Source organism: Phasianus colchicus, chromosome 2, assembly GCF_987193195.1.
Source record: "Phasianus colchicus chromosome 2, bPhaCol1.hap1.1, whole genome shotgun sequence".
Taxonomy (NCBI): Eukaryota; Metazoa; Chordata; class Aves; order Galliformes; family Phasianidae; genus Phasianus; species Phasianus colchicus.
The window spans coordinates 20,526,743-20,554,460 of record NC_143437.1 but is presented as its reverse complement, the minus strand read 5'-3'; the positions used below and the strand labels follow the sequence as shown (position 1 = coordinate 20,554,460).

The following is a 27,718-nucleotide window of genomic DNA, read 5'->3' as shown; positions in this document are numbered from 1 at the left end:
CTTGAGTTACACAGCTGGCTCTTGCTTTTGTACATGTTTTTTAAAAGGGGTAAGATTCTGTATTTATTAAATTATACAATGCTTGTGAAAATTCTGCATCAATTATAACCATGTAACATAACACTGCTAGGCGAATTTGAAGAAAAAATGTTATCTGCGTAGGATAGTAGGGCAGAAAATGCAATGGGGGTGGGGAGAAACCTTTCTAATTTTCTGCTGAAGAAGTCCTGTATCTGTAGCTGTTGGACATGACCCTGGGGATTTTAGGAAGCTGCCCTATGACTTTACAAACAAAGAGAGTTATCTTGGAATTGCCTGATAACTTAACACTTAGGAATGTTGGTTAAATGTGAATTAAAATGTAGTCAAATCCAATTAAGCATTTTTAGACACATATCTAATTGGAAAAAACAGCTGTACATATTACCCAGCAAATTTCCTCTTCTATTTTTATATCCTAGTAATATACGAAAAAAGCATCTACAGCTTACCAAAATCATATTTTTAAAGCAGACTTAGCGCAGTCAAACACAGTATGACACAAAGGGAAGAAAGAATGCCCCTTACATCTTCTTATCAAATCATTCTTTAACAGGTGAAGTTTGTGGCAGTCTTTGTTTTGTTTTTAAAATTAGAAAACACTCCACCAATGGTATTTTTCTGCAGCACCTTAGCTTGTTCATCTTTTCTCAAGTCAAATGCAAGTGTTATGGAAATACATCACAGAAAAAAAAAAAGCATAAATTGAAAGCACGTATAAAAGCATATATAGAGAAACAGAATATGTAGCATACACACAGTCCCATTTCAGGCATTCCGTGCTTAGGCATGACACTCGTCATGGAGTTACCTACTTTCTTATGACAACAGCTGCACAAAAAAGAGGTTACCACTTCCAGACTGCTGCCTGGTACCATCTTCTGTTGGAAGGTGCCTTCTTTTAGATCTGTCTACCTATATAATCCCATTAGGAAAAAATAGCTGATTAATCAGTTTAAAATCAACCACCTTCTTTAGCCTGACACTGGTGGAACACAAGCGCACTAGAGGAAAGCAGTGTAGTGCAAACAGTTGCAGCCTGATGGTGCCTCAGTTGTTCTGGAGGCTTCATGATCTGTAGAGGAAGCTTGTGCCCCAGTCTAGATTAGATGCCTAAAGTTAGGTAATGTAAACATCTCTTGGAAGACTTGACACTACATGTGTCTCACTCAGCGAAAAAGAATCATGGAATGGATAAAAACTGGATCATGCACAAGGAGAAACCCAAGGATAAAATATGCCAGATATTTCCAAAAAGAGAAGTAATTTCTCTGTAGAAAAAAATTACCTATTGATCCAGACATTCTGCTCTAATCAATTGACTTTCTCTGCAGCTGAAAGTGACTTCAGGAGCTTCACTGGCAGATGTTGCTATTTGAGCAGCCTTTACACTGCTCTTACTTATGCTCACTGGCACACAGTTCCACAGGTTCACCTTGCAGTTCCTCAGCCATATCAGAGAACCAGATATGCCACTCTGTGATACAAGCCTGGGGAAGTAAGAGGAGTCAAATTCCAATCTGATATTAAATGGAGTCTCTGAGCAACACGGCAGTAACTGGACTGACTGAATCAGTCCTTAAATTAAGAAGAAAAAAAAAGAATACCACTTATATCAAGAAAAAAGCTAAGGAACTTATAATTCTTTCGGAAAGGAAGCCTTACTTCACAGACCAGGCTGTCAAGGAAAAATTAAATAACTGAGAGTATGTTTGAAGCAGCAGGAAGAAGAACAGAAAACATACGAAGATTGTGAAATAACTATACTTCTGAAAGAAACCATCAAAATACTGTTTTTTTTTTTTTTTTCATTATTATTATGTTAGAAAGTACTGGCATGAAAACACATGATAACATCTACAGTTTGGACAAATCAAGGAAAACTGTTGTGAGATGTGGAATCTGCCAGTCCTGTATTACTCACAAAAATCTACTCCACTTGTCTATTTGAGTCATGTTAGTCACAATCACGTGGGTTGTGTGATTAGACATGGACAAACACAATTCTATCACCAGTCTTACTTCTGGTCCAAAATTTTTTCTAAGGGCAATGTTATGTTAACTTCACATTTCACACTGAATAAGGGAGAAAATATTGAAGAAAATAAGTAAAAGAAAGTAAGAAAATAAAGTCCTTTGCTGCAACCTTCACATATTCAGACCTCACAGACGCCAGATAGACCTTTCCCTACTGCCCTGCATTCTAACTAGCAACGATTCCTAATTCTTGGCAGAGCTCCCAAGGGTGTAAAGTTATGTTTCTGTGGCTACTGAAAGCATCCAGGGAGACGCTGAAGTAGCCTTGGTTACAGCGACTATGGTATAAATAGAAGTGGGCTGGAGCTGGAATCTCTTGCTCTTCCTTTCTCACTTTCTCATCCAGTTCTATTACCGCAGTACTTCAAAATCATTGAAGTTGTGCAACAATCCATTTTGTCCTTTCTGCTCTAATTAGGCAATTCTACATGTCTGTCTTGATAGGTGGGGCTTACTGAAGCACTTAATCAGTTTCTGGAGGGGCATCGTAGCGCCAATCCAAATGCTTATTTAAACAGAGCTGTAGTGCCAAATCCAGCATATTCTGCAGCAGCATGGAAACAACAGAGTCTGTGACACACAGATTGCCTCTCACGCTTCTTTCTTTTTTTTTTAATAGCCTTCAATGTGAAGGAGCACTCGTCCTGTATTCATCCCGAGTAAGCTTAACAGACTTTACTCTGAAGACAGGCTTTCCTGGCAAATAAAACAATTACTGCAATTCCAGTACGAGCCCTTCCTGAAACTGTGCTAACAAGACTCTGAATCTTAAAAATTGCATTTAAATCACATGATTCATTTGCAAACCCATCACATATAGCACACACGTGGTAGGTGTGGGTCATTTCATTGGAATTAGAAAGCAAATGTCTCTATACATGAGAGGTCACCAGTTGTTGCAAGTTAAAATCTTTTCACTGTTAAGCATAATTAAAATACTCTAACAGCGGTTTCAGTAATTTAAACATTGCAGTATTGTTGTAATATTTTTCTAGGCTTCAAGAGTTCACAATTGTTTGGTCCAATCAAATCTGGGAACACTGGAGAAGTTATCACCCATCAAGGTAATTACTTTCAAGTTGAAATAATTACTCCATCAATGTTAATGGTCTTTCAACTTCAATAAAGCACTCACCTGCCGATAATCACAGCTAACCTCTTGCTCTCATGCAATTCCCTCTCTATTTAGCAGGTTATATTACAGCCGTTAGAGTGGTCACTTGTCCTGAACAGCTGCTGAATTTCACTTTGATCGGCTGTGAACCATAAAAAAATTACTCACCTGTGTATGATTTCCCCCTAACCCAGAAGCCCTTGCAGAGCTAAAGAGATGATCTTTTGGCTGTACTAGGGCATTGCTGGAGCAGCCATCTTGCTTCTGGTTGTGGCTACTTTCCTCTCCCTAACAGCAGTACGGAGCCCAATTAACTTTTGCCCTCCACTGCTGTTCACAGCTTTCATTCTTTACTAAGTAGCATATCTTCTGAATTTATGGCTTGTGCAGGGACTCCTCCATTTACCCTCAGCTTGCTTTCTTACAATTCAGTTTCTCAGGCATCTGAAACAGGTATGTCTAAATTCACCACTCCTACTCTTTGGCATATTTTTCTTATTCTGGCAGCTGTGGTCCACATTTTGTCTTCTATAGGGAAGCTGTAATGTGCAGTCCTACATGTTGCACTACTGAATAATGCTATTATTAAAGTGATACATCCAACATTGTCAAGTGGTCAACAGTCTATAAGAGGAAACAGAAATGAAAGATTAAATACAGATATATTAAGTACTTCTGAAAGTGATGAATAGAAAGGAACTAACTCTGGATGCAAGATTCAAGAGGTCTGTAATTTTGCATAGAAGGCTTGTGTAAATGGCAGTACTGGTGTGTTTAGATTTTTTTTCTGATAACAATATATTATATATGAAGTTTTACAGTAGGCAGTCATTATTTCTTTATTCTAGTTATATATCCAATGTACAAATTAGTGTCTGGATATAAAAGCATAATCATGCAAGCCAAAGCCTTATTTTCCTACCAAAGCTTCTATTATTATCACTATTCTGCAATATGTCTACAGATTTCCCTACCAGAGGTGAAGCATCTGCCAAGAGGAGCTTGGCCAGTGTAGTTATATACCATCTCCCCACATAATGTAAGTAAGCCAACATATGTTCTCAACTGTTAGCATAGCTGCATCCAAACCAAAGGCTTTGCCAGTGCAGTGATATCAGCTAAGAGACATGTTAATTTTTTACACCCCAAGCTGACATAGCTATGCCAAAAAAAAACTTAGTAGGAAAAATCTGGCCTGAGGGCTTCACACTGCAAAACACAACATGAATAGACCTATGCTTCTAGGTAGGCACAGATATAAGATTCCCAAGGAAGAAGGCCTTGTAATGCTCACACCTCTCTATTGCATCCTGGAAGAAGGCAGGCTTGACATGCAAAAGCCTTAATTCTGCAGAACAACAACAGGGGTCACTGCTGAATGCAGGCAGGGTTTTTCTGTACAACCCTCACTTCTAGGTGCTTTATGCTTCCTCTTGCCCTTCTCCAAGCACTCTTAACAGCTCCATATTACACTTTTTACTCATCTTCTTGGCCAGTTTGAATTCTCTTACAATAAGCAACCAACTACTTGATACAATTGTCACAGGAGGACAGTGTTACATATCTGCAATACATCTACTGAGCAAAGGTCCAAACTCACCCACGTTTTTATCTCACAGCAACATTTGACATACAATGCCTAAGCAACTCTGACGCTTTGCTGCCGTTTGCTGATACTGGCTTTACAATGAAATCAGCTGTGATTCCTACATTCACAAGCTTAAGCCCTGTGCTCACAAGAGAAGCAGTCTGCTTTGTCAATCTGGTCATTTTATGCAGGTTTCTGTAAATGAGAACTTAATGTCAATCCATTCCTCTATAAGCACCTCTGTCTGACATTAGTGTTGTCAACAAGACACTTCTCCCTTTAGAGGGTTAAAACAAAGTGGAAGATGTAGAAGCAGCTTGTACTGCTGTAACCAGTCTTGACTAGACTTTGTTCTGCACATAAACCAAAATGTCAATTTAACTTGCTGTCACCTACCATCCGTCAGTATACTCCTGGCCAAACAAGCCAGGGAAGTTTACTTTTTAACAGCAAACCTCGGTAAGGCTGACATGTACAGCATCAGCAACTGATGCTGCAGGGGAATCCTCATACATGTGCACGGTAGCAGAGTAGAGATCTCATTTTTACGTCCACAGGCAGTGCTGAATTTAAAGGGGTCAGTGACAACCTTACCAATACTGGACAGCTACAACTCTGACACATCAGTTCAAATACAGATTAATACACCTTCAATGGAGAAGAGACAGGAAAGTAGTCTGCATAAAACTATCAAATGATTTGGAAACACAGAAGATGCTCCCCATTTGCCTTGGAAATGGGCAGAAAAGACAATGCCCCATTAGAATGGCCTGCAGTGGCATTAGCAATTATACGTATACTTCAGTGCCACCAGGATGATGTTCGGACTTCAGTCAAGCTTTACGTCTCATGGCAGACAACCAGGGTATGGCCAACAAGAGGGAGGGTGGGATTGGCTAATGTGATTCTAGCACTGCTTTTTTTTTTCTGGAATAACCTAATGAGATAAAAATGGAGTCTAACAGATTAAATAAAGGACCGAACTCATTGCTCGCTTAATACTTTAAGTCTTGCTTGTAACATGGAAGCTTGTGTGAGAGAATGACTAATGGCGTATCCCACGAGGGAGCTCCAATAGAGATGCTTTAGGAGATTAAATGATTTAGCCTAGTACCCCTGAAAGCTATATTTTAAAGGGGCAGAAGTTTAATCATTGAAATGCTAGTTCCTTCAATAAAATTACATTTTAATTAAAGTGTCTCATTCACAAAACTACAGTTAAGGGTATTTCAGCAATTTCACGATAAAACTCTGTTGTAAAGGGGCTATAACTTTGAAAGTTGCTGTCCAGGTTTTTGCCTGTTGGGATAATTGACCTGACCTCCAGAAGATATCTTTGATAACAGGACTCTATGCACTGTGTCAATAACTTTGATTCAAAGCTTTAGCTGTTCCGCTATATTCAGAATAGAAGAGGGAGGATTCAGTGCTCAGCTTTTCACTATAAATCAGCAATAACTCCACTGAGCTAATGCAATTGCAACAGCTTAAAGTGAGTGCAACTGATGGAAGGGCTGTGTAGAAAGATTTCTCCCCAAAAGGTAACATAATATTTAAAAATAATAATAATAAAAAACCCGGCAAAAACTACAAGGGCTGATCCAAACGTAATGCCTCCTATTTTATTATGTTGGCCCACAGTGTCAGAGGTGGTTACTGGTAGTATGGCAGTAGAGGCAGAACCTTATCTTCAACATTCCCTGACATTTTGCTGCCATATGACAGATGGCAGCAGAGGGGCAGTCTGACATAATTGCATCTGACATGGAAGTGCATACAAAGCAGAGGTGTGTTGCTGAATTGCTCCACGCAGAAAAAATGGCACTCGCTGACATTCATCAATGCTTGCTGAGCACTAATAGAGGCCAAACAGTGAATGTGAGCATAGTGAGGTGGTGCGTAGTGTATTTCAGCAGTGGTGTCAGCAACATGAAAGACAAGCCACATTCTGGATAGCCATGCAGATTTTTACTAGCACAGCATGCAGGATCTTGTCATCTGGTAAAAATGCACAGTTAATGGTGTTAACTGTTGAAAATGGAGCTTTGTAGCTGAGAATTTACTGTATCAAACAGTGTTATTGTGTTCTTTGTATCCATAGTAGTTTCCATGGAAATAACTAGAAGGCATTACTTTCAGTGACCATCAATATTTGATAAAATTCATGACAAAACACAGTACAAAAAACATGCAAGTCGGCTCCACCACAGCACTAGTAGAGTAGCAATACACATGCTGCCAGAACGTAATTTTGATTCAGGATGGTGTTTGGGGAAAGAAAAGGATTTTGGAGCCAGGAAAATACTAATTCAGTAAATAATAGCTTGTTAATTTAAAAGACCTTTAACTGATGCTGTTAAAGAAACAGTCTGTGGCAACATTATTTAAAGGGTCGTTTTGGTAGGTTTTATTACCCACACTACAACCATCTTGGACGTTTTGTGTTGTTGTTGGCATGCTTAGAAGACACTGCAATGCATGACTGGCCAGGTCAATTCTGATGCTCAGCAACACACTGCATGCTGCTGAAGTAGAGTGTTAGCAGAAGCCCTACCATTTTGCTGGTTTTAAAATCGTAGGTGTTTCATCACCGTTATGATTGTGATTATTTTTTAAAAACAAGTTAAAGGAGTGAAATACAACAATCCTACTGAAATTCAATAACTTTAGAATTCCAATCTACTTTTTAAAAGCTACCACACTGTATAATGGAAACGTAACTTCAGGCTTTCAGGTGCACAAAGAACATACTCTAGCATTCTCTTCAGGATCTGTCTTCTGTTTCAGAAGAACACATTACAAGCAATACATTTGGACTTCAAAGAGTACATGAGATTCCTGAACTGGAAACTTCTCCCATATTTTCTTGTCAAGGTTTGTCTAAGGTTGTTACTTCAAGGTTACTACTGGGTATTCCAGAGATTGTACTTTACGAGCCTACATGATTGTCAAACAGAACGCTAATTAATTGCTTAATTAAAAGTTCAGTGGCTTTTCAGCATTATCCAGTAAGAACATGGACTGTGAATTTAATGTAGGCAAAATTCTAGGTTTATGGAGTTGAAGTAGCACGGCTGTGGAAACTCAATCCCATTAAAACCACCTTAAGCATTTTATAAAACCTTATTTTCAGGAGGCTGCCAAATACAGCAGCTATCCTAAGATACAGCAGTACAGTTCTGTCACCTGTCTAGGTGCTGTCTTTCTGTAGGATGACTGGGATATCATATATAGATAGGAGCGGTAGTGGCAACTGCACAAAACACAACCACTTCCTTCACTAATTTACCCACTGTTGTCATACCTTTTCCCTAGTATCCCTCCGCATACTGAATAGAAAGTAATACAGATAGTCATGTTTGCAAAGTCCCTCAAAGGGAAAGATATCTTAGCAGTGCAAAAGTAACATTTTATCCTAAGTAAGTGTAATGAAAGTAACAGATCTACTTTTGTTACTGATGAATTAAGAGGGGAATCTTTACAAAAGTGTATATGAGCAAATGCTTTGCATATATAAACTAATTAATTACTAATGAATTCACTCAGTTTATGATTCCAACTGAATTTTTAAAACTGGCATTACATACAAGGAGGACTGTTTTTGTTCTTTGTGCAGATGTTCTGGAACTATTTTGACAATCAGATAAAAATCTGAAGACAGTATTTTCTGAGTAAGGTAAAGTTAGATGCGTGTCCTCTAGGCATGAGCTGTGTGTGTATGTTTTTGAGCAACTGACTTGAATCTACTAAAGATTAATACGAAATGTTTCAGTCTTCACTGGACTTATCATAAAATTTGTAACAACAAACTACTGGCAATTGGGAAACTCCACTTTCCAAATCCATGTAAAATGAGATTTTGAAATGCCACAGAGATCAAAACAGCACAAAAACAACCCAAGCCTGATTTTCTTGGCCAGTTCTTACCGTCACAGTTAGTGCTGTAACAGCCGGGATGCTGAATGTTGGATCACTGCGCTTTTCCTGATAGACGACTCGATACAGAGTTACAACACCGTTGGGAAACACAGGCTGGGTCCAATTCAACTGCACTGAGTATGCACTTGTTGCTTGTGCCCAAGGGGCTGCCATGCCCCATGGGGAAGCCTCGAGAGTTTGGGTTGAAGCCCACAGGCTATCCACTGACCCCACAGCATTTTGAGCTCTGACACGATACTCATAGAGAGTAAAAGGTTGTAGAGCATCAGATGCATCAATAAATTCCAAAGCTCCCTCAGCCCAGATGAACAAAAGCAGGTCTTCTTGAGTGCCCAAAGGACGTCTGAAATGAAATCAAAGACAATTCATTTAAAACTGAAAATAACTTTAAGTCACATGGTAGTGGATACTGAATTTAAAAGTTCAGCCTGCAGCTCACAAAAGTACAGAACGTATTTTTATCCATTACACACATGCAAGGAACTGCTTACTCATCTCTGCAAGTATTTCTGTGAACCTGTGTTAGGTGCTCAGGTGTGAAAAAGAATTTTTGGCAATTATTTAATCATTATTCTCTTTCATTGAGAAGGATACCACAAAATGCATTTCAAACAGGTGTGCTGTCATGCTGCATGGTATCAGATTTGCATTTTCTGATCGCACATTGTTCTTCCAGGATAGAATACATAAAATATGAGAATTTAAAAAATTTTAGAATGTGAAATTTGAAATCTATTTTAGCTGAAAAGTAAGGACTTAGATTATAATATAAGTGCAATTTTTTAACATTTCTCAAAATTACAATATTACTGGAGGTACGCACCTTAGGATTGCTCACTTATGGAAGATTCACCCTGAATTATTATAGCAAAATGTTACCTAGGGAGTAAGGGATAAATATTCTAACATGGCCTCAAAACCGAAGTTGAACACTTCAATTCTAGTTTAATAAACATCCCATTTACTCTTGCAAGTGGAATAAGTAATCCCTTGTGCATAAACAAGTCAGCAGAATTTGTACCCCATCACAAAAACTCATTAAAATATCAGAGTTCTTTTTTTAATAAACGGTATATTTTTCCAGTGCTGTTTTTGTTTAAAAAATATAAACTTGTTCAAAAATACAAAGTAAGATATATGAAGACAATTAACTGTATAGACATTTGGCTATGGATTTTTTTTTTACTTACCTTTTGTTTATTTATATATAGATGTATACATACCCACATACATTTGTATATATATAGTGCATATTCCTACCACATATCTGCTTCTGTTGAACCTGGAGATATTCTGGGTATCAGAGATGATTACAGATGAGCCTCACCCTTTTTCTAATGTGGCCTCTTCTAATACATTATTTACAACAGATGTAAAAAGGAAAGCACTCATCTTCAAAACCGAGTTATCAAATCAATTCTTTCACTTGGCATAAAAATGTTTGTGTGAAATTAAGTTGGTTACATTTAAACACTGTGATAAATCTCAGTGACGGCTGTGCTGTACTGCACATGAATTTAAGCATTTTTCTTACTCTTCACAAGAACCTTGGCCTTTGCAAAACATAAAAGCACTTTCACCCTTCTTGCCAAAAACAAAAAAACAAATTACATTATCTGCCACATTTATTGCAAGTAGGGCAAATTTGCAGAAATAAAATTGGTTTGTCTGTCTACCAGGTGTCATCATCACTACACACACACAGAAGCTGAAGAATATTTTTTTGGCAAGAGAAAACTTGCATTTTGCAGAATTCTGTTGGCTTTTATCTTTCTAGAGGTACTACTTGAAAAATACACAATGCAACTCTTTTTAAAAATGGATAATCTTAGCTGCTTTGTAATAACACATATCTACATACATAAATGAAAATGTGAAAAATATAAAGAATCCATGCATGCACGCATCAGTTTATTCATTCTTTGTGCATATACATATATAAGGCGTGTATGAGCACATTGTTTTCTTACATGAAACAAGAATTTTTTTGCCTAATTCTGAGATAAGGCCATATGGGCACTGTTTGGAGTGTCTACCTCAGAACAGGAGTTTTGAGGTAAGAGATCTCTTGTGTGGTAGAAGGTGCAAATTACAAGATGTGTTGATACTGAGAATTGGTTGGCAGAAGCGGTTGAAGAATGTCAAGTAGAACAGACCAGAAAGATTCCCTAGCAATTCTCTCTTGCAACACAATGAAATAGAATAGGTGTACAAAATCTCTTTTTGACCCCAAAATTCCATCAAATATTTTTAGTACAAGCCCAGTGCAGAACTATCCCTTGGATCTTGCTCACTGACATAATATAAGACACAATTCTGAATGCTGAATCACTACTATACCTTCTTCCCACACCTAAATATATAATACTCTCCCTCTGTACTCAAAAAACATGCCTAAAGATCTCTGTTGATAATAGAGAGTATGTTATAGTGCAGTAAAATTGCATTTAATACCTGTCTTGTCTGGCCAAGCGCTGTGACACTTAAATGAATGCATACATTTATGTTTTATAAATTTTACAAAGTCTGTGATAAACAGTTTTTCACACTGGAAGATCAAATTTGCCACCAACTGTAATCTCATCCACAAGTAAATCTGTACAATGTAGTCTGGTTAAGTATTTAGATCTTATTACTGTTGAATATTTAATGAATGAAACTTATGGTTAGGTAAATGGTTCCATCTGTGATGCTAAAAACCAGAATATCTTCATGTATGAATAAACTTTGAACAGAAGTGGTTGAACAGTCTGTAATCATTTCAATCGTCTTAAGATTTAAGATTCAACTGCTCATTTAACTGGAAGTGTTTCTTATGTACAATGAGCTGCAAAGGAGAATAACATTTCCAAGAGCTGGAAGCCGTCTCTTAATCTACATAGTCTGATTTGCTGCTTACATTCATTTTAAAGATGCTCAGATACAGTTATTTTTATAAGGGCAAATTCTCCCTGCCCCACAACCAATTGGAGCAAGATGACATGAATAGGAAAATATAATCTTCTTTGTGACAGATGTCTAATAGAGCTATATGCAGAGGGCTGCAATGCTAACTGCAACTCTGACTCCTCAGCCGCCTTATGTAGAAGGGATACTCTGAGAACCCCTGGGGTCAATCCAGAATTCTTACCCACATATTTATCTGTCAGTGTGCAACAAAAGTATGTGTTTTTGTTGTGCTTGTTGGCCCTGGAGTAAAACACTCTCAAATCATTTTGGGGAGGAATAATGCAACATCAACAATAATCCCCCTCTACAATTCCATATCCAACTAAACAAAGCAGCATTACTTGCCATTTGGTTACAAGTCTATACTATTGTTGTTCGTATATTTTTACATTTTTCTTTCTTTTTCTATGTACAATTGCTAATATAAAGAAAATCAACCAAAGGAAACTGAGATTACTGCATGCAATGCGCAGTTAGTTAGATTAGGCATTATACCAATTACAGGTATGAATAAAACTCTTCAGTAGTTCTTATATCCATTGATACATTCACCCACAATGGTTACGTTTGTGTGCCTTGTCTCTGGTGTAGTTCACATTTAAGACCATAAGTGTAAGCAGTGAAGTGTTCATACAGAATCAGCTTAGAAGCCCCTATACTGCAAGTCAGAACAATCAACAGCCATGGAGACATCCCCTCTGTCTAAAATTACCTGTTTTTTTCAGCATCAGAATTGCTCAGCTAATGAGAGCTAGATTACAGACTCACATATCTGTACAACATAACATAATCTTGCAGAACTTGACGCTGAGACTTAAGCACAAAATTCAGAAACTCCCTTAAGCCAGATACAAACCCAGCTCCTTATAATTTTACAGGGGATACTGAGTCACCTCATACATCCTACATGACATGCTGGTGGTCAATAGATAGCAGTGCCATTAGCTGATGTTACCTGTATCTTATTAAAAAAAGAAATACATCACCTATTTCCATAATACTTTTTTTTTTTTTTCCAGAGCACAAGGATGTTACGTAATGATGAATGGAAAGAGGAGTAGAATGGGGGTTTGTCTCATGGACCACCTCTTAACATTCCCAGTCTCTTGTAAGCCACGGTCCTTGCTGGAAAACTTTAAAAGCCTCAGATCTGTATTTAAGATTGTTATATGAATGAGAAATAAAACATCATGGTCTCTATTATCCTAGACTAGCATTTTAATTTTCAGTTTCTAACAAAATGGCTGCAAACACACCAGTGATTTTACAATTTGAGGAGCAAGCATGAGTCTTGTCATTTTAATGCAAAGATCTGCACACAAACATGCTCTAACTCCCCAAACATTCCAGGTTTAATGAATTTATTTTGGTGGGGATGCAGTAAGAAAAAGGTACATGATGAAGAAGAAAATACATGCCATAACTTCCCATGGAAATAATGCAGCCTTGCTGCTATAACAATGTAAGGCTCCGTGTGGCTACAAAATGAAAAAGAACTATGTGCTTACATCCCATTTCTGATTTTTTTGCAGCTATCTGAGAAAGATTTGATATTGTTGTTGTCTAAGCACATTTAAACTTCAGCTGAAATAACTGCCAAGTGATTCATGCCTATGTAGGTGAATATAACGATTGTATCTGGAGCCCCAGTGCGCCATTTTCATTTCACTTTAAATAAAAAACAAAATGTATCTATGTCAGTCAGTGCCCTTCTGCTGTACTCAGAGGTATCAAACAGGCTACAATTATGATTGTGAAGTGATTGTGTCACATTGCAGGAAGGTTTATTGCTTTTGAGTCTGCTAGGCAGTAACACATTCTGTTTCATATTACTCTTTATATCATTGTTTGGCTGTGACTAGAATAATCAAATGCCATCAAATGCTGTCAAATTCAATTTACAGTATTTTTCATTGAAGCAGGCTTTCTGCATTATATTTCCTGTTTTCCCGTTCTATGGCTGCCATGGAATAGCAGCAGTAATCATCGGCTTTATTTACAAAACCAACAGACTGAGGACATGTCTTAGGCTGTAACACACACTTTGTTTCTCTTCTTACAGGAGAGAGACTTGGTATTTTTTGGTCAGACAATTAGAAAATAGCAAACAAAAGGATATTTCAAGAGAGTGGGAATTTTTAGAGACTACTAATGTACTTAACATGAAAGTGAATTTATATTAATAAACACTGCAGATTCATAAAGGTAATTTGGTTCTCCGTCTTCTCAGTTGGAGCTCTAATCTAGTAAAACATCCCAAACTCTGTGTGGAAGTCAGGTTCAGCCCAGCATGCGCTCACCACACATATTTGTAGTTGGAAAAAAACGGGAACTTCAGAGTTTTAATCCCTGTCCAACACGTGGCTTGAGTTTTATGTCCTCTGACTTTCTAAAGCTATTCTAGAAGGATCTGTTCAGTAAGGTTTTAAAGGATCAATGAGCACAGCACTCTGCTACTTTGATGCTTCCCTAAACACGAGTATCTATGTAGAAAAATCTTCACACAGAGCTTACGAAGCTCCTCAAAGGGAGTGAGAATGCCAGTCAGCCACCCAGACAGCTGAGAATGAACATCAAGGAACATAAAGAGCTGTAATTTAATTGGAAGATTTTACAGAATGAAACTGTGCTATAATCACACTCCAGATTACTTACTTACTTAACAACAGAAACATAATTCCTCTTAGAAAATTGTTCTGTGTTAGGAATCCAAATACCATTTTTGGGTTTGAAAATTTCAAGAATAATGAGTTACTCCTGTTTCCACTCCGCATTTCTCAACTGACTATCAGTGGGCTGAAGAATGTGTCTACTGGTGTAAGTAACCACAATAGGAGCAGCTAGGTTACAATTTTTGTCTGTCCTTTCAAATTTTTGAAAATGTATTTTCACCTGCTTTTTGTTATTTGAAGATCTTCTCTCAGTTTTTATTCTCAACACGCCCATCCATACATGGCATTTTAACACAACGTTTGAAAGAAAAGGAGAAAAACTTTATCGTATACTTCCATATATTTTTTTTTTTACCTCCTAATGTATCAAGGAAACAAGCAGTTCAGTATAGATATAGAATCTGAGGTGATAAAGCGTTTACCTGTGAATAAAGTAGTTGGTAATGATGCCATTTGGTTTCTTAGGTGGTGCCCATTTCACTTCTATGAGTGCAGATCCCATTGCTTTAACGGTAGGTGGGCTCAATTCCAGAGGAGGCGCTTCAGCAGTTCTTGAATATGTGCAACCACCCACTCCACATCCACCTACAAAACCCAGAAGTTTGTTTAGAGATGAGAGTTTCTTCCTCAACAACAAAAAGTCATTTTAAAAGTTGAAAATACAGGAAAATAAATGTGTTCTCCAAATAAACTCTATAGAGGGCTACATTTACATGATGAAGACAGTAAATCATCCAAGGGAACAAAAACCAAGAGGACGCTTTATGAGATGTGATAAAATAAAAAATAAAATGTATTTAAATAATCACTGGTTGGGGCTTCTTTTCCAAGTTAAATTAGTTAGATGTTGCTTCAAACACTGTCTAATCACAACTGTTATTCTGCCCCCACAAAATTCTTTGGGATCTCCTAATGGTCTTTATAATGTGCGACAGTGTCCCCAGGCCAGTAAGATAAAGATCAGTGATAGAAGCTTAAAATAATGACATTTTTAAAGAGAAATCTGAGGAGGAGCCAAGTGGGATTTCAGTAACATATCAGCATGACAGTGACAGAACCTCCTTTTTTTCTTCCATTAGCACCAATTTTTTCTCTGAGGTATAGTTCAGGACTGAGCATTTCTAAAGTAGGCTACCAGAAATTATAGATAATACAGTAAAAGCAGATGAATCTCAAGGCAAAAAGCTCCTGATGAAATGCTGCCTCATTTCACCCACTTTCATTCTTAAACACTCATTTAAATAAGTGCAACTTCATCAGTGAAGTTCTCCTGACTTTCTCCAATTCAGGTGTGAAGATAATTGGTTCCAAGGTATCACTGTAAAATGATTTGAATAGGATTTTGAAATTTTCTACTAAGTTTAAGAAATTTTGTAATCTTCAGGCTCTTCCATAGTGTCTTTATGATTACAATATCTTCCAGGTGAACAGCTGCAGAACCCATTTTGTTCTGTGTGCACATTATCAAAAACTGTTAAGCTATTTGTGAAGAATTTGTAATAAAATGGCACATAGTGAGTAAAACTCATTTTTTAAATCTCCATGTAAATTATTCATGATATAACATGGAGAAATATTTAATGCTACATTCAGTGCTAGGCTTTCTTTTTACTAGGTAAACATTTCACTCTGATGTAGAAATAAGATTTTATCTGTTCTGCTGAGTTGAATCTGTCTGGCAAATCTCCATTTCCAGCAGTCACAGAGGTGAGTCTTTTAAAAAAATCTCTTACCACTCTGGCATGCTTGTATTCTTATCTCATACAGGGTGAAGGGATCTAGGCCATCCACAAAAGCAAAATGTGCCCGACCTGCTGGCTTCACTAGCAGAGTGGGGCTGCTTGCATTCAGTAAAACGTTGTATTCCAAAGGCGTATCGACAGCGAATATCCCTGTTGTGACACAGAAGAACCAGTGATTATCTGAAATACACCAGTGTAAGACAACTTCAAAGAGACATTCATCATATGCAATTTTAAAAGCAAGCTCCTCTGGAGGTTTTGCCTACTGCCTCTTTTGGAAACTAAAACCATTTAAATATAAGCCGAAAAAGATCCACCTGCAGATCACAACTGGAGGATACACATTACAGTCCTTAGTTAAAAATCAAAATTCTCTTCAGTCAATTCAAGTGTTGCAATTGCTACTTTGGGGAAGAGGAGCGACCTTATAACTGAGAATCAGGCTGCTTTTATTTCTTTATTTTGGAGGGCTAACAGCTACTAAGCACCGCTTTTGGAGTACAGAGTCATATGATCAAAGAAGTGAATTGCCACCATTTAGCAAATTATCCCTTGTTAGCCCAGCAGCAGTACCTCAGTGTAGGTGCTCAGCCTACTCTACTAGAAAAGTACAATACACTAGTTTAAGACAACAAACGTGTCATTTCAGCTGGTGTAAAACAAACTGTCAATTTCTAGCTTTTGTTGAAGGAAAATGAAACTGATTTTTACTCTTGTTTGAATTCAAACATTTTTTCCTCTCTATTCATCTTCCCATGCTGTCAATTACTTGTTTTTCAGTTCAGCTGAGAAGCTGAAAAATCTATTACTCCAAGAGAACAAGCTAAGCCATATGCCATCCCTTCAGAATGACTGGCAGAGGTTCCTGGATCTTCTCTCGTTTCCTCCTGCATGGCTTTTCAAAGATTTTTTGTTTCTTTCTTTGTTTTTCTTGCAAAGGGCATGCAGAGTACAACTACATTAGACTGCAGTTCTTTTTCTCTGCCTTGTCTACACCTTGAGAATTTTCCGTAACATTGGAAAAGAAACCCATTCTTTCTCCTAATTGTGGCTTTGGTGTTTTTCTGATGAGGTATCTGGGTTTATATTATTACTCTGAAGCTATTAAGAGATATTTTTCTAGTGTGGTGGATATGCACATTAACCAGAAAAAAATAATTACAAGAAATTGGAGTGATTTCAAATTTCTGTATGGTGCTATAAACAACTTTGGAAGATTAGAGAGATATTTGAAATGCCAAGTTTTCACAATTATCGAAAGAAAAACGGAACAAAGATCCCCCCCAAATAAGAATATGCTGCATCACTAGAAGCTAGACAAAGGAAATGCTGTTATTCTAAGCAACTGAAAAAAACAGCCGTGTAGTGGATGCATGGCTTCAAGCTTATTCAGATGATCAGTTCACAGGAATAAAGAGGACACTGATATTAGTCGCTGAAGAAGAGGTGAAAGGAGAATGAGACAGAAAGTAGAAAAAATACAAATGTAACATTTTCTTTGTCAATGTAAATTTTTACAGAAAAATAATTAAGAATGGAATAATAGAAGGACAATTTTTAAATTGTATAGGATGCTACAGAAGAAAGCTGAGAGGTGATCTTAAAGTATAGTATAGCCTCTACAAGAAAGAAAATGATTTTTTTGTAAGGTAAGCTCATCCTCTGGGCAAAAAAAATCACCAGAGAACTTATGAAGTTGAACTATTCAGAATGCCTGGTTTCCCAAGGAAGATTAAATATAAGCAACTACAACTGAATCCAATCAGTAATATGCTGCAAAGGACACCTAGTTCAAAATATCTGACTCACATCCAGCATTCGGTCTATATATCAGCAGGAATGCTAAAAAGAAATCTGAAATGTTAAATGTCTCCTAAAACTTGCAAATATATTAGGAATTATACTACTAATAAGCATATCCAGTGGAATAAAATATTTTGAGGAAGCAAGCAAGAAATTGCAAAAAAAAAAAAAAAAAAAAATTACAGAAGTACCCTGAAAAGTTCAAATATTCACTTGAAATCTTTCCACAGTTTGATGAAATTCACTGAATGCTAAGATCAGAGGATCACTTCATAATCAAAACAATAAAGAAATACACACATACAACACAGTAATATGTCAAAAAAAAAAAAACATTGCATGTTCCAGAATCGCCTTTAGCATCTGCAGCCAGTCTGCTGCTACTATGTGTGCTCTGATGACTGAAGGAAACAAAATGGGCATATTTGTTAAAGTCAGATGGGAAACCACATGACTTGGTTAGTTCCAGAGTTCATAAATTTATGTCAGAATAAAAGGAACCGTAAAAGCACAAGTGAACCAATTTACCCTAAGTGCAAATGGCAGTTTTGTTATTTGGTGTCAAAGTTAGCATGAGCACAATGACAACCTGCCATAACACATTTTCATGTTCACTAAAGAACAAGGATTTACTTGGTTAATATTCCCAGCAATACTCTTCTTCATAATTTACAACAACTAGATGCTGATAGGTTATTTAACATTTATGAAGTTAAGATGTAATCAGAAAAACCCTGAATATCTTTACAAATAAAAAAGTTAAATTATTCCACTTTTTTTCTCTGCGACTTCATTTCACAGCAGGTGCACACTCTGCAATGGGACAAGTCAATCAAATGAAACCTTGTTTTTTTGTAGGCATATTTGGGTAATGTTTAATGTACAATTCTGTGCAAAAGCTCTACAAATTCATTTTGACTTCAAAACTAGGGTAGCTCATAAAATAAAATCTGTAGCACAAGATACTTAGAAGTGGGGCGAAAGTCACTTTCTCTGTTACAGACTGATCACTAAAAATCTCTTTGAAGTCAGTTTATGAAAAACTGTTGAATATGATGTGAAAGTCCATCACGACTTAAGCAAAATAGATGAATTGTTTCAGTTATAGTCAACAAATACTAAAATAAGGATATAATGTCTTTTATGTTAAAAAAAAAAAGTGAAAGGATAAAGACTAAATTAATATGTTAATATTTAATCTCACACAACAAAAAATATATTTGGTTTTCTGAGATTAAGTGGTAAAATTAATCTTTATCCAGGTATCTCATGCTGGTTGTATCAAGTGTTCCCAACAAGACTGTGAAGGCAGCAACAATGGAGTTGCTGATTACTTTCAAGATGCAAAACTATGAACATGGAGCTTGAAAAATTTGGCCTGCAGTGATGTGGTGTGAACACTACTTTATGTAATAAACAAGAGAGAGGAAATATAACATTGCCTTAGCAAAAGTCAGTACAATTTATTAGATCATTTTGATCATTCTTCTGAAACAAAGTGGAAACCAGGTTAGTTGGTGAATGTAAGAAATGAAGTTGAGAGACAAATGCCATAAAAATACAAGGTTTGATCCAAACAGGAATAAAGTAGGAATCAAGACGTGTTACATAACCCTCACTCCAATTTGCTAAAGCAATCCGAGAAATGGTTGAAGTAGAATTTTAAAACATGATGAAAGAAGACATTTTAATCTGGATAATCATTAGTGTGTGATGTAAATAATGTAGGAGCAGGGGACAGAATTTTACTTCTTTTGAGCTTATTATTACCAACAACTGAAGATATCTAGAAGAATTGTCCTCCAGTGAGGACAAGTGGGGTTGTCAATGAGTTGAAATGCAGGATGGCTACCTGCCTCCCATCAATAACATCTATGGATATGCCTTAGGAGATGTGTGTGTTGTTTGTTTGTTCTTTCAATACAGCTTTTCTGCTTCTATCTGTTGTCATCTAACCTGGCAAGCAGCTAAACACATACAGCCTTTTGCTCACTCCCCCACTCCTACTGGGATGGAAAAGAATTGGGAAAAAAGTAGAACTTGTAGGTTGAGATTAAAACAATTCATTAAATCAGGAAAAACGGAAACAAATAACAGTAATTATTATTATATATGTATACACACACATATACATATAAATATGTGTATATGTATTATATATATATACACACATACAAAACAAGTGATATACAACACAACTGCTCACCAGTCACTAACCTGATACCATTCCCTGAGAAGTGGCTGCTCCCCAGCTAACTCCTCTACGTTTTGTTGTGTTTTTTTGTTTGTTTGTTTGTTTTTTACATGATGTCATATGGCATGGAATATCCCTTTGGCCCACTTAGGTCAGCAGTCCTGGTTCTGCCCATTTCCAGCAATTTCTGCCCCTCCTGGTCCCCTCACTGGCAGGGCAGTATGAGAAGCTGGAAAACTGAAATGTCCTTGGCTCTGTGACAACATCATTGTCTTATCAATATCACTGTTCTCCTAAATCCTAAACATAGCATCATACCATACACTATGAACAATATCAATCCTGCTCCAGATAAAACCAGGACACTATCCATGACACTAATGGTTGTTCCATAATAATTCTAACATATCCTTCTCCAAAATGTCAGTGAAATGTACTGTACCTTTGAGGTCTGTGCATTGAGGTAATGCAGCACAAGACAATAAGATACCTATTTCAGACAGTAGAGTCCTATTTTCAACAATGAGTGAAGTGTGTCAAATATTTTTTCTGAATCCATCACTTTAGCCACTACTTGGCTACGCTGCTATTTAGTAAGGAGTTGTGAAATGATACATATCTATAAAGTTATATTTAGATAGATCACAGTTTTGAAATATTATAATTAAAGCAATACTAAAGGAAGGTGTGCATAACGTGATACCCATAATTAATTCTGAGGGTGAATATTTCATCAAAATTTATTACAACAAATTAGTAGGTAGAATGCCAATCATCCCTGATAGCCACAGACAGGAAGACATCATGACAAACTACCATCTCATGAAAACTTAGCTAATATAAATCTTTCTTTTTTTTCATGGAGTCTGTATAAATGAAAGCAACCATTTTGACCTAGAGTAAATCCCATTCCTTATTAAAAAAAAGCCAGATTCTGGGTTTAAAAGTGAAATCTGTATTATTTCAATATCGTGTATTGGATTGATATGTGAAAAAAAATATAGAATTCCAAAAAGGTTACTCCACCATACAGTGACATGAATAGGGATAAAATGTTTAGGCTAATTCTACTAAACTAGGAATAGTTGTGGCCTCAGAAGTCTGCATATATAGCACCTGTTAGTGGTCTGTGTACATCATTCCAGATCAGAACATCCAGAACAAACCTCCACCTGCAGGCTCCAGTCTTCCTCTTATGAAAAAGCAGTAAGAACAGAAAACATCCTTACAAAAAAAAAAAAAAAAAAAAAGAAAAAAAAACAACCAACCAACCAACCAACAAAAACCCAATCTCTTGTCCACACTTAAAGGCTTAAATAATTGACCCCACATGGAGGAAAAGAAGAAGGGACTGAATCACCAAATATCCACAAAGGTAAGACAAGCTTAGAGGGTGCATCCCAGTACCTGGGAAGAAGGACACGTTCTTTCCCTTGTCTGAGGAGAACGATTCCTACAGCTGTGTGTGCATATCAACCCTTCATGCTCTACAGCAGATTCATAATGTCCTATATCCTCCTCGCTCCTCTGATTGTGTGGCTTCGAGAATACACAAAACTCTGTATACACAATCTTACTTGCAATATATCCAAATGTAGCACACAGAGCCTGATGCTCCTTGCAGGCTTGTAAACTGCTACAAGTAACAGCAATTTGTGCAGCTGGAAAAAAAGGTCTAGAACATGAAGGAGAGCATCCCACTCAACACAAGCCTATGCTTTTCCAGTATACTCTTATGTTTTAAATCTATTTAAATTATTGCTGAATATTTTGTATCTTAAATTACATTTATTATCAAAACTATAATACAGCATGAGTCACTTTCCAATAAAACCAACTGTAGATTATGCGCCATTCGAATTCACCTGCCTTCTGCTAGGTTCTAAATCCTTCCAGGCAGAAGGGGGAAAAGTTTAATTTAAGATTTTAATCTTTTTCATATATTATAGCATTTCTATAATGGATTTTGTGCTTCTGAAAACTAAAAGATTGACAGCTCAGGGTATTATAGATTTATTAATCATTGCTTAAATGGGTAGGGTGAATGTTGCTAAGCACTGCTGCAATACTTGCGATCCCAGCACTGAAGGCAAAATGCCTTTTCTAGGTCACTTTATTTTTTATGTCAATGGATGTTGCCGTGACTGCTCTGTAAGGTGCAAACATCTTAAATAATTAGGAAGAGGTGACATCAAACACTTCTGTGAGTTCACTGATAAAGCACATACTGTTGCTAGTATGCAAACATTTGAAGTGTCTAAAAAAACCTGACCTCACTATAACCGAAAATAGTGTAAAGAAACTGGAAGACACCTTGCTGGAAATGAACTACAGAAGACACTTATTCACTTATTCCTTTCTACCCTACCTCTGTTGAAGGCTAAGACAAGCTAATGATGTTCAAGAGAAGAGGAACAAGAGGAAAAAGAAATTATGAGCCTTTGCTAACTCATCATCCTGCAAGGGAATACATTCACGTAACACTAAGGTGCTGTAGTGAGTTAAATTTATTCTCTCAGGGCCAAAGCTAGTGAATGATCTCTGTATCACACTCTCACACCTTTTGTTAAAGGAGTTCAACACAGTATACCTGCTGGACACCTGTACGTTTTAATTGCCAGCACAGATATCAAGACATCACCAACCCAAAAGGTTGCCAGGTCTCCCTGTTGATAATTCAGGTTGGTTGGAACATAAGGGAAAACTTATTTTCAGTATAATTGCTTTTTTCCCCTCATACTACTTGTACTCAGTAATGGTTTACAAGATCAAATTAACACATGATTTTTGATTAGCTAATCCTCACAACACCCATGTCAAGTATATAGGTCAACAATATTAAAATAATATGTCTCCAGGAAACAGTAGATATAGATACTGGTTATTTAAATCGCACAAACAGTAAAACCAAACACACAGAATAAAAAAATCAGAATGATTCAACTGCTTGTCTGAATATAGTGTTATTCTATCCTTTCATTTTGCTACAAAATGGTACATAGAAATATGTTTTTACCTGGCATTTCCCAAGCTAGAAATATAGAATATGCATCAATTACTGTGACATTATATGGAACGTGAATTTTCTCTGGTGTTCCTACTGGTGTTTGTATAACATATTTATCACTAGTGTTGCTGCCACCCCAAGTGCTGGCTTCCAGCTGGTAAACATATCTGCACAAACACAAAAAGATCAGTAGGCACTACAGTTAGAAGCTTTAAGCACGTCAGTAATAGAACATTCACATTTTCACTAGTTTAAAGTGAATAGACTACAAATATTGGATTAGTGAACATTATCACCTTAAAGATTTCTTAGATAATGAGAATAATAGTTTTCACACTAAAATTTGCAGTAGTTTACATAAGAGAAATACTGATCCTCAAAAAAATGCCAAAACCTTTCAGAATTTCAGAACTGCCTATTCAAAGTATTAGGAACTGATGCTTTTGTGCCAGTATGTTCAATATTCACAAAAACATTATAAACCACATTAACTGCTGATTGTCATAGAAAGCCTTTAATTTTTCTAAGCATATTCCTTAAGAAAATTTTACTCAGAGGGCATTGAGGCCCTGGCACAGCTGCCCAGAGAAGCTGTGGTGCCCATCCCTGGAGGTGCTCATGGCCAGGTTGGATGGGGCCCTGGACAGCCTGAGCCAGGAGGACAACCTTGCTCACGACAGGAGGATGGAAGCTTTAAGGTCCCTTCCAACCCAAGCCATTCTATGGTTCATTCTATAAAAAAGCCGAACAACTGATAAAGAACTACCACCAACAAAAGAAAAACAAAATAAGGTCCCCCTCTTTGAATCACATTAACTTATTTTCAGAAAAAGAACAAAATAGTCATTTAATCAAGGCTTTCCACGCTTAGAAGCTTCCTACAAGTGCCCCTTACCATTTTTTTTTTTTTAATCAAGTAAAAAAGGAAGAGATTTTTTCTTTTATTAAAGAAGTAACTTGCATTTTTGTACATTTCACAAACACATATTTTCAACATCTTTCACACATTACCAAAGTACGTTAATATACCTTACCTACTGTTAGGCTGCAGGTTAACATCTGTGAAATTCAGGTCTCTGCTACCACCCAAGAATATCTGTTCTTCATCACGAAATAATCGATACTGAGTAATGAGTCCATTGGGTATCTCTGGTTCACTCCAGTAGATTTCTACTTCTGTTGAGCTGACTATGATATGATGAGGTTTCGGCCATACCCCTAGTAACACCACAATGGCACTAATTTAACTTAATGACAGAAACATAAAGATGTATTTTCCATTTCTACAGTTTGTGCTGTTGCTTTCAGCAAATGTAACAAAAGCATTAAACATTGCCAGCAAGGGTGACAGAATTTAATACACATTCTTAATTAAACACTCGTTAAATGTATCTAACTAGATAAAATACAGATTAATGGAGAACAAAGTCAAAGTCTCCAGCATTTCTGTGTCGAGTTCTCTCTGCACATTTATTTGTGATTTTAAAAACATACATCTGTTAAATCTAACCTGGCTAACTTCAAGATGAATGTGGAAAAATTGTCATAAAAACAAAGCATAAATGCAGTGCCAGGCAGTAAGTGCAAAGACAGTGATGAGATCCAAGAAGAAAGACAAATTCTCTTGTGTAAATTTATACATGATAGCTTGATGGATGATAATGGAGTTTTGCACCTTGTTAAACCATTAAAAATACAAGACCTAATGACTGTATCATTGCAGGTCTATAAGAAAGTCTTTTTCCCCTTACCATGAGGAGCAGCTTGCAAAGTTTGACCTGAAAGTGGTTGACTGGAAGCACAGCCAGCAGATGTACATGCAGTAAGCAGGAAGCTGTAGTTAGTGTATGGCTGCAGACCTAGAAAGAACAGAGATTAGGCTAAATGCTGATGTCTGGCATCTCAAGAACTATGCAACTACATAGGAAATACTGTAACTTTAAGGTAGTAAAGTAGATTTAACTTTTAGTATTTTTGGCAAACATAAAATTTGAGTAATTCCTCTTTACATCTGAATAATACTGAAATAGTGAATTATTGCTAACTTAGAAATATATACTCTACAATTAAAAAAAAAAAAAACCTGACAAAATTCAGATTGAATATGTTACTATGCTACAGTGGATCTATACATGTCCTTCATTTAGACATATCTCAGCTTCAAATCAGTTTACTTAGATAGCCCTTGCAACACAGGAACAACAGGCCAGACCTCAGCCCAAATGAACATCCTGACAATTTGCTTTTTTTTTTCTTTTTGAATCCAAACATAATAATTAAAATGTTACTGGAAGTCACCCATTCTTGGCAAAGACATACTCTCCATCACTGGTGATGGCCATAGAAATTCGAAGATTTCCAACCAATAAGCACCTGATTTTTGCTAAATCTGCTGAAAAACAATCAGAAATAAGAATGATAACCAGGTTTCAAGATATTAATGTTAGTTACTTATCAGTTTTAGGAAACTTATTTTTTTCAGCTCAGACCTTTTGTGCTGGGCATTCTTGAATGAGATTACAAGAGAATAAATTGCTTTGACCCTATCCTAGAAATTTTCAAACATCTTTGTACCTTGTGTCAGTGACTTCAGTTTTGACACCAAACTGCCTGTAGGTTACCAAACTGAATGAAGAAAAGTGGACTTGAGGGTAGCAACGTGAAGAACAAATTTCACAGCAAACCTGTGATGTGTCTGCCTTCGTGCCAGCCAGCAAGCAGCCTAAACGGAAACGAATGCCCCAGAGAACTCTCTTAATCCTGGGACCATCACTCCTTCAACACCCTCCTACCCTTCTTTTGCTGTCACTTTCTAACCCGCTGTCCCACAGGATACAAGAGACCTGCCCAAGCCTCTTCCTTGTCACGAGCCAGGCAGCAGGGCAGGCCAGCAGCAGCTGGGGAAGCCTCTGCCCTGGACACCTCCCTGGTGCCGGGGCACGGCCAGGATGTGGCCCCAGATCGGTGAGGCCAGACAGTGCTGTGCTGGAAATGGAGGCTGGCACATCTATGAGCTTGGCTAAGGGCACAAGGCTGGGCTGAAAATGGGTCTGTGCCATTCCTGTGGCTTCCCTCATCGTGCTCCACATCTGCATGAACTTTGGGTTCGTGCCTCCTTGATGTTTGCTGAGCCAAAAGGATATTTGCGTGCAGACTTCCAATTAGGCCCATCTACACCGAGATTCCCAGGAGGAATAACCCTACCAAACACCACAAAAGCTGAAGCGACAATCTTCTATACAGAAGACTTCTTTTTGTTATGATTATTCTGCCCTGGAGGAGGCACAGCTTGTACACGAAATGAGGCAGCAACCCTACCTGCAAACGACCGTGCCATTGTCATACAGGCCATTTCATAGTGTTTATGTAAAAGAGACCGAAGTAGGATTAGACAGGTCAATTCACACATATTATCTAGGTCAATTTGTAAGTGCTTGGCTTTGTGATCATACTTGTGATGTAACTGGTGGGCCTCACTGTAATTACTTCAAGAACAATGCTTTTCTGTGAAAAGGAAAAAATGCCTGGGCAAGATCTTTGTTTATAAACAAATCCTTGCTTATAGCCAGTATGGAGACTTTTTAATTAAAATACATAGGAAAAAAAAAAAAGAGAGAGAGAAGTACGAATGACCGATTATGTAGAAAGGTAAAATAATGAATGGAAGGCATGCAGGCTGCTTACAAATTGCACGGTATGTGAAAGAGAGAAAATAAAGAGATGACTCAGAGGGACAGCCCTGACTGTAACATAATCATGAATTGGAAGAGAAGAAAAATCACCTGAACACCGAGTATAAAAGTAAGAAGGGAGCAAATGACACTTGCAGACTAGAGAGAGGCAAAGGCGTGGAGGAAAGCCAAGTATTTAACATTTCAGGATAGAAAAGATTACTGTGGCAACAAATTACTTGAATTCCCCTAAAGGCAGTCATGTTCACTTTTAAAGGAAACATGCATAATAAAGCAATACTCATTTACAGCTACACTTTAAAGAGAAAAATGGGCATTAAAAAAAGAGCACATGGTTTCACCAAATTTATTGGCGAAATTCTGATACCTGAAACCTCTAGTCATACATGGAGCAGTCATAGCAGATTTTTATCTAGGTTATTAAAGCTTTGCATTAAGTGCCTTCTCTTACGTATGCTTTGGAAAATTCTGTACAAAGCTATGTATGTGATTAATAATAAAAATAACAAGTAAGAATCTTGAAAAATAAACAGCGTTTTGCTTTTCCAATTTCTCTATGTGATTATTCACAAGAGGATACTTCTCTTTCTTTCTTTTTTTTTTTTAGTCTATTATTATTTTGTTGTTTTACACTTAGAAGTCTATCTTCTTATTGCTGTATTCGTTGTTTGCCAAAGGAGTTGCGAAACAGCTTTTTAAAGATTGCACTGTCTGATTAGCTAAATAATTCTTTCTGATGCTGTTTCTCTTCATTTGTGAGAATGGCTCAAGCAAGGTCAGTAATTAGCTTCCAGGCTAACACTCTCTGGTCCCACTATAGGAATTTTACTCAGGAGGATGTCAGATTTCTGACCACAGCCTCACACAACCCCTCCGTTCCCAAGAGCTTCTTTTAGATAAGTATTATTTGTAATTCAGAGCTGTGTGGAGAGGGAGTTGACC

At 37.1% G+C, this 27,718-nt stretch overlaps 1 protein-coding gene across 1 annotated transcript in view; it reads right to left on the bottom strand.

Moving 5' to 3' along the window:
* The window catches only part of USH2A (usherin), a 389,040-nt gene that overhangs the window by 41,427 nt on the left and 319,895 nt on the right, over positions 1 to 27,718 (bottom strand). The window contains exons 56-61 of the mRNA XM_031595830.2: positions 24,836 to 24,943; positions 24,119 to 24,302; positions 23,094 to 23,251; positions 16,072 to 16,230; positions 14,761 to 14,923; positions 8,706 to 9,060 (exon numbers count right to left, since the gene is read on the bottom strand). Coding sequence (XP_031451690.2) covers positions 8,706 to 9,060; positions 14,761 to 14,923; positions 16,072 to 16,230; positions 23,094 to 23,251; positions 24,119 to 24,302; positions 24,836 to 24,943 — 1,127 coding nt within the window. The remainder of the gene's footprint in view (positions 1 to 8,705; positions 9,061 to 14,760; positions 14,924 to 16,071; positions 16,231 to 23,093; positions 23,252 to 24,118; positions 24,303 to 24,835; positions 24,944 to 27,718) is intronic.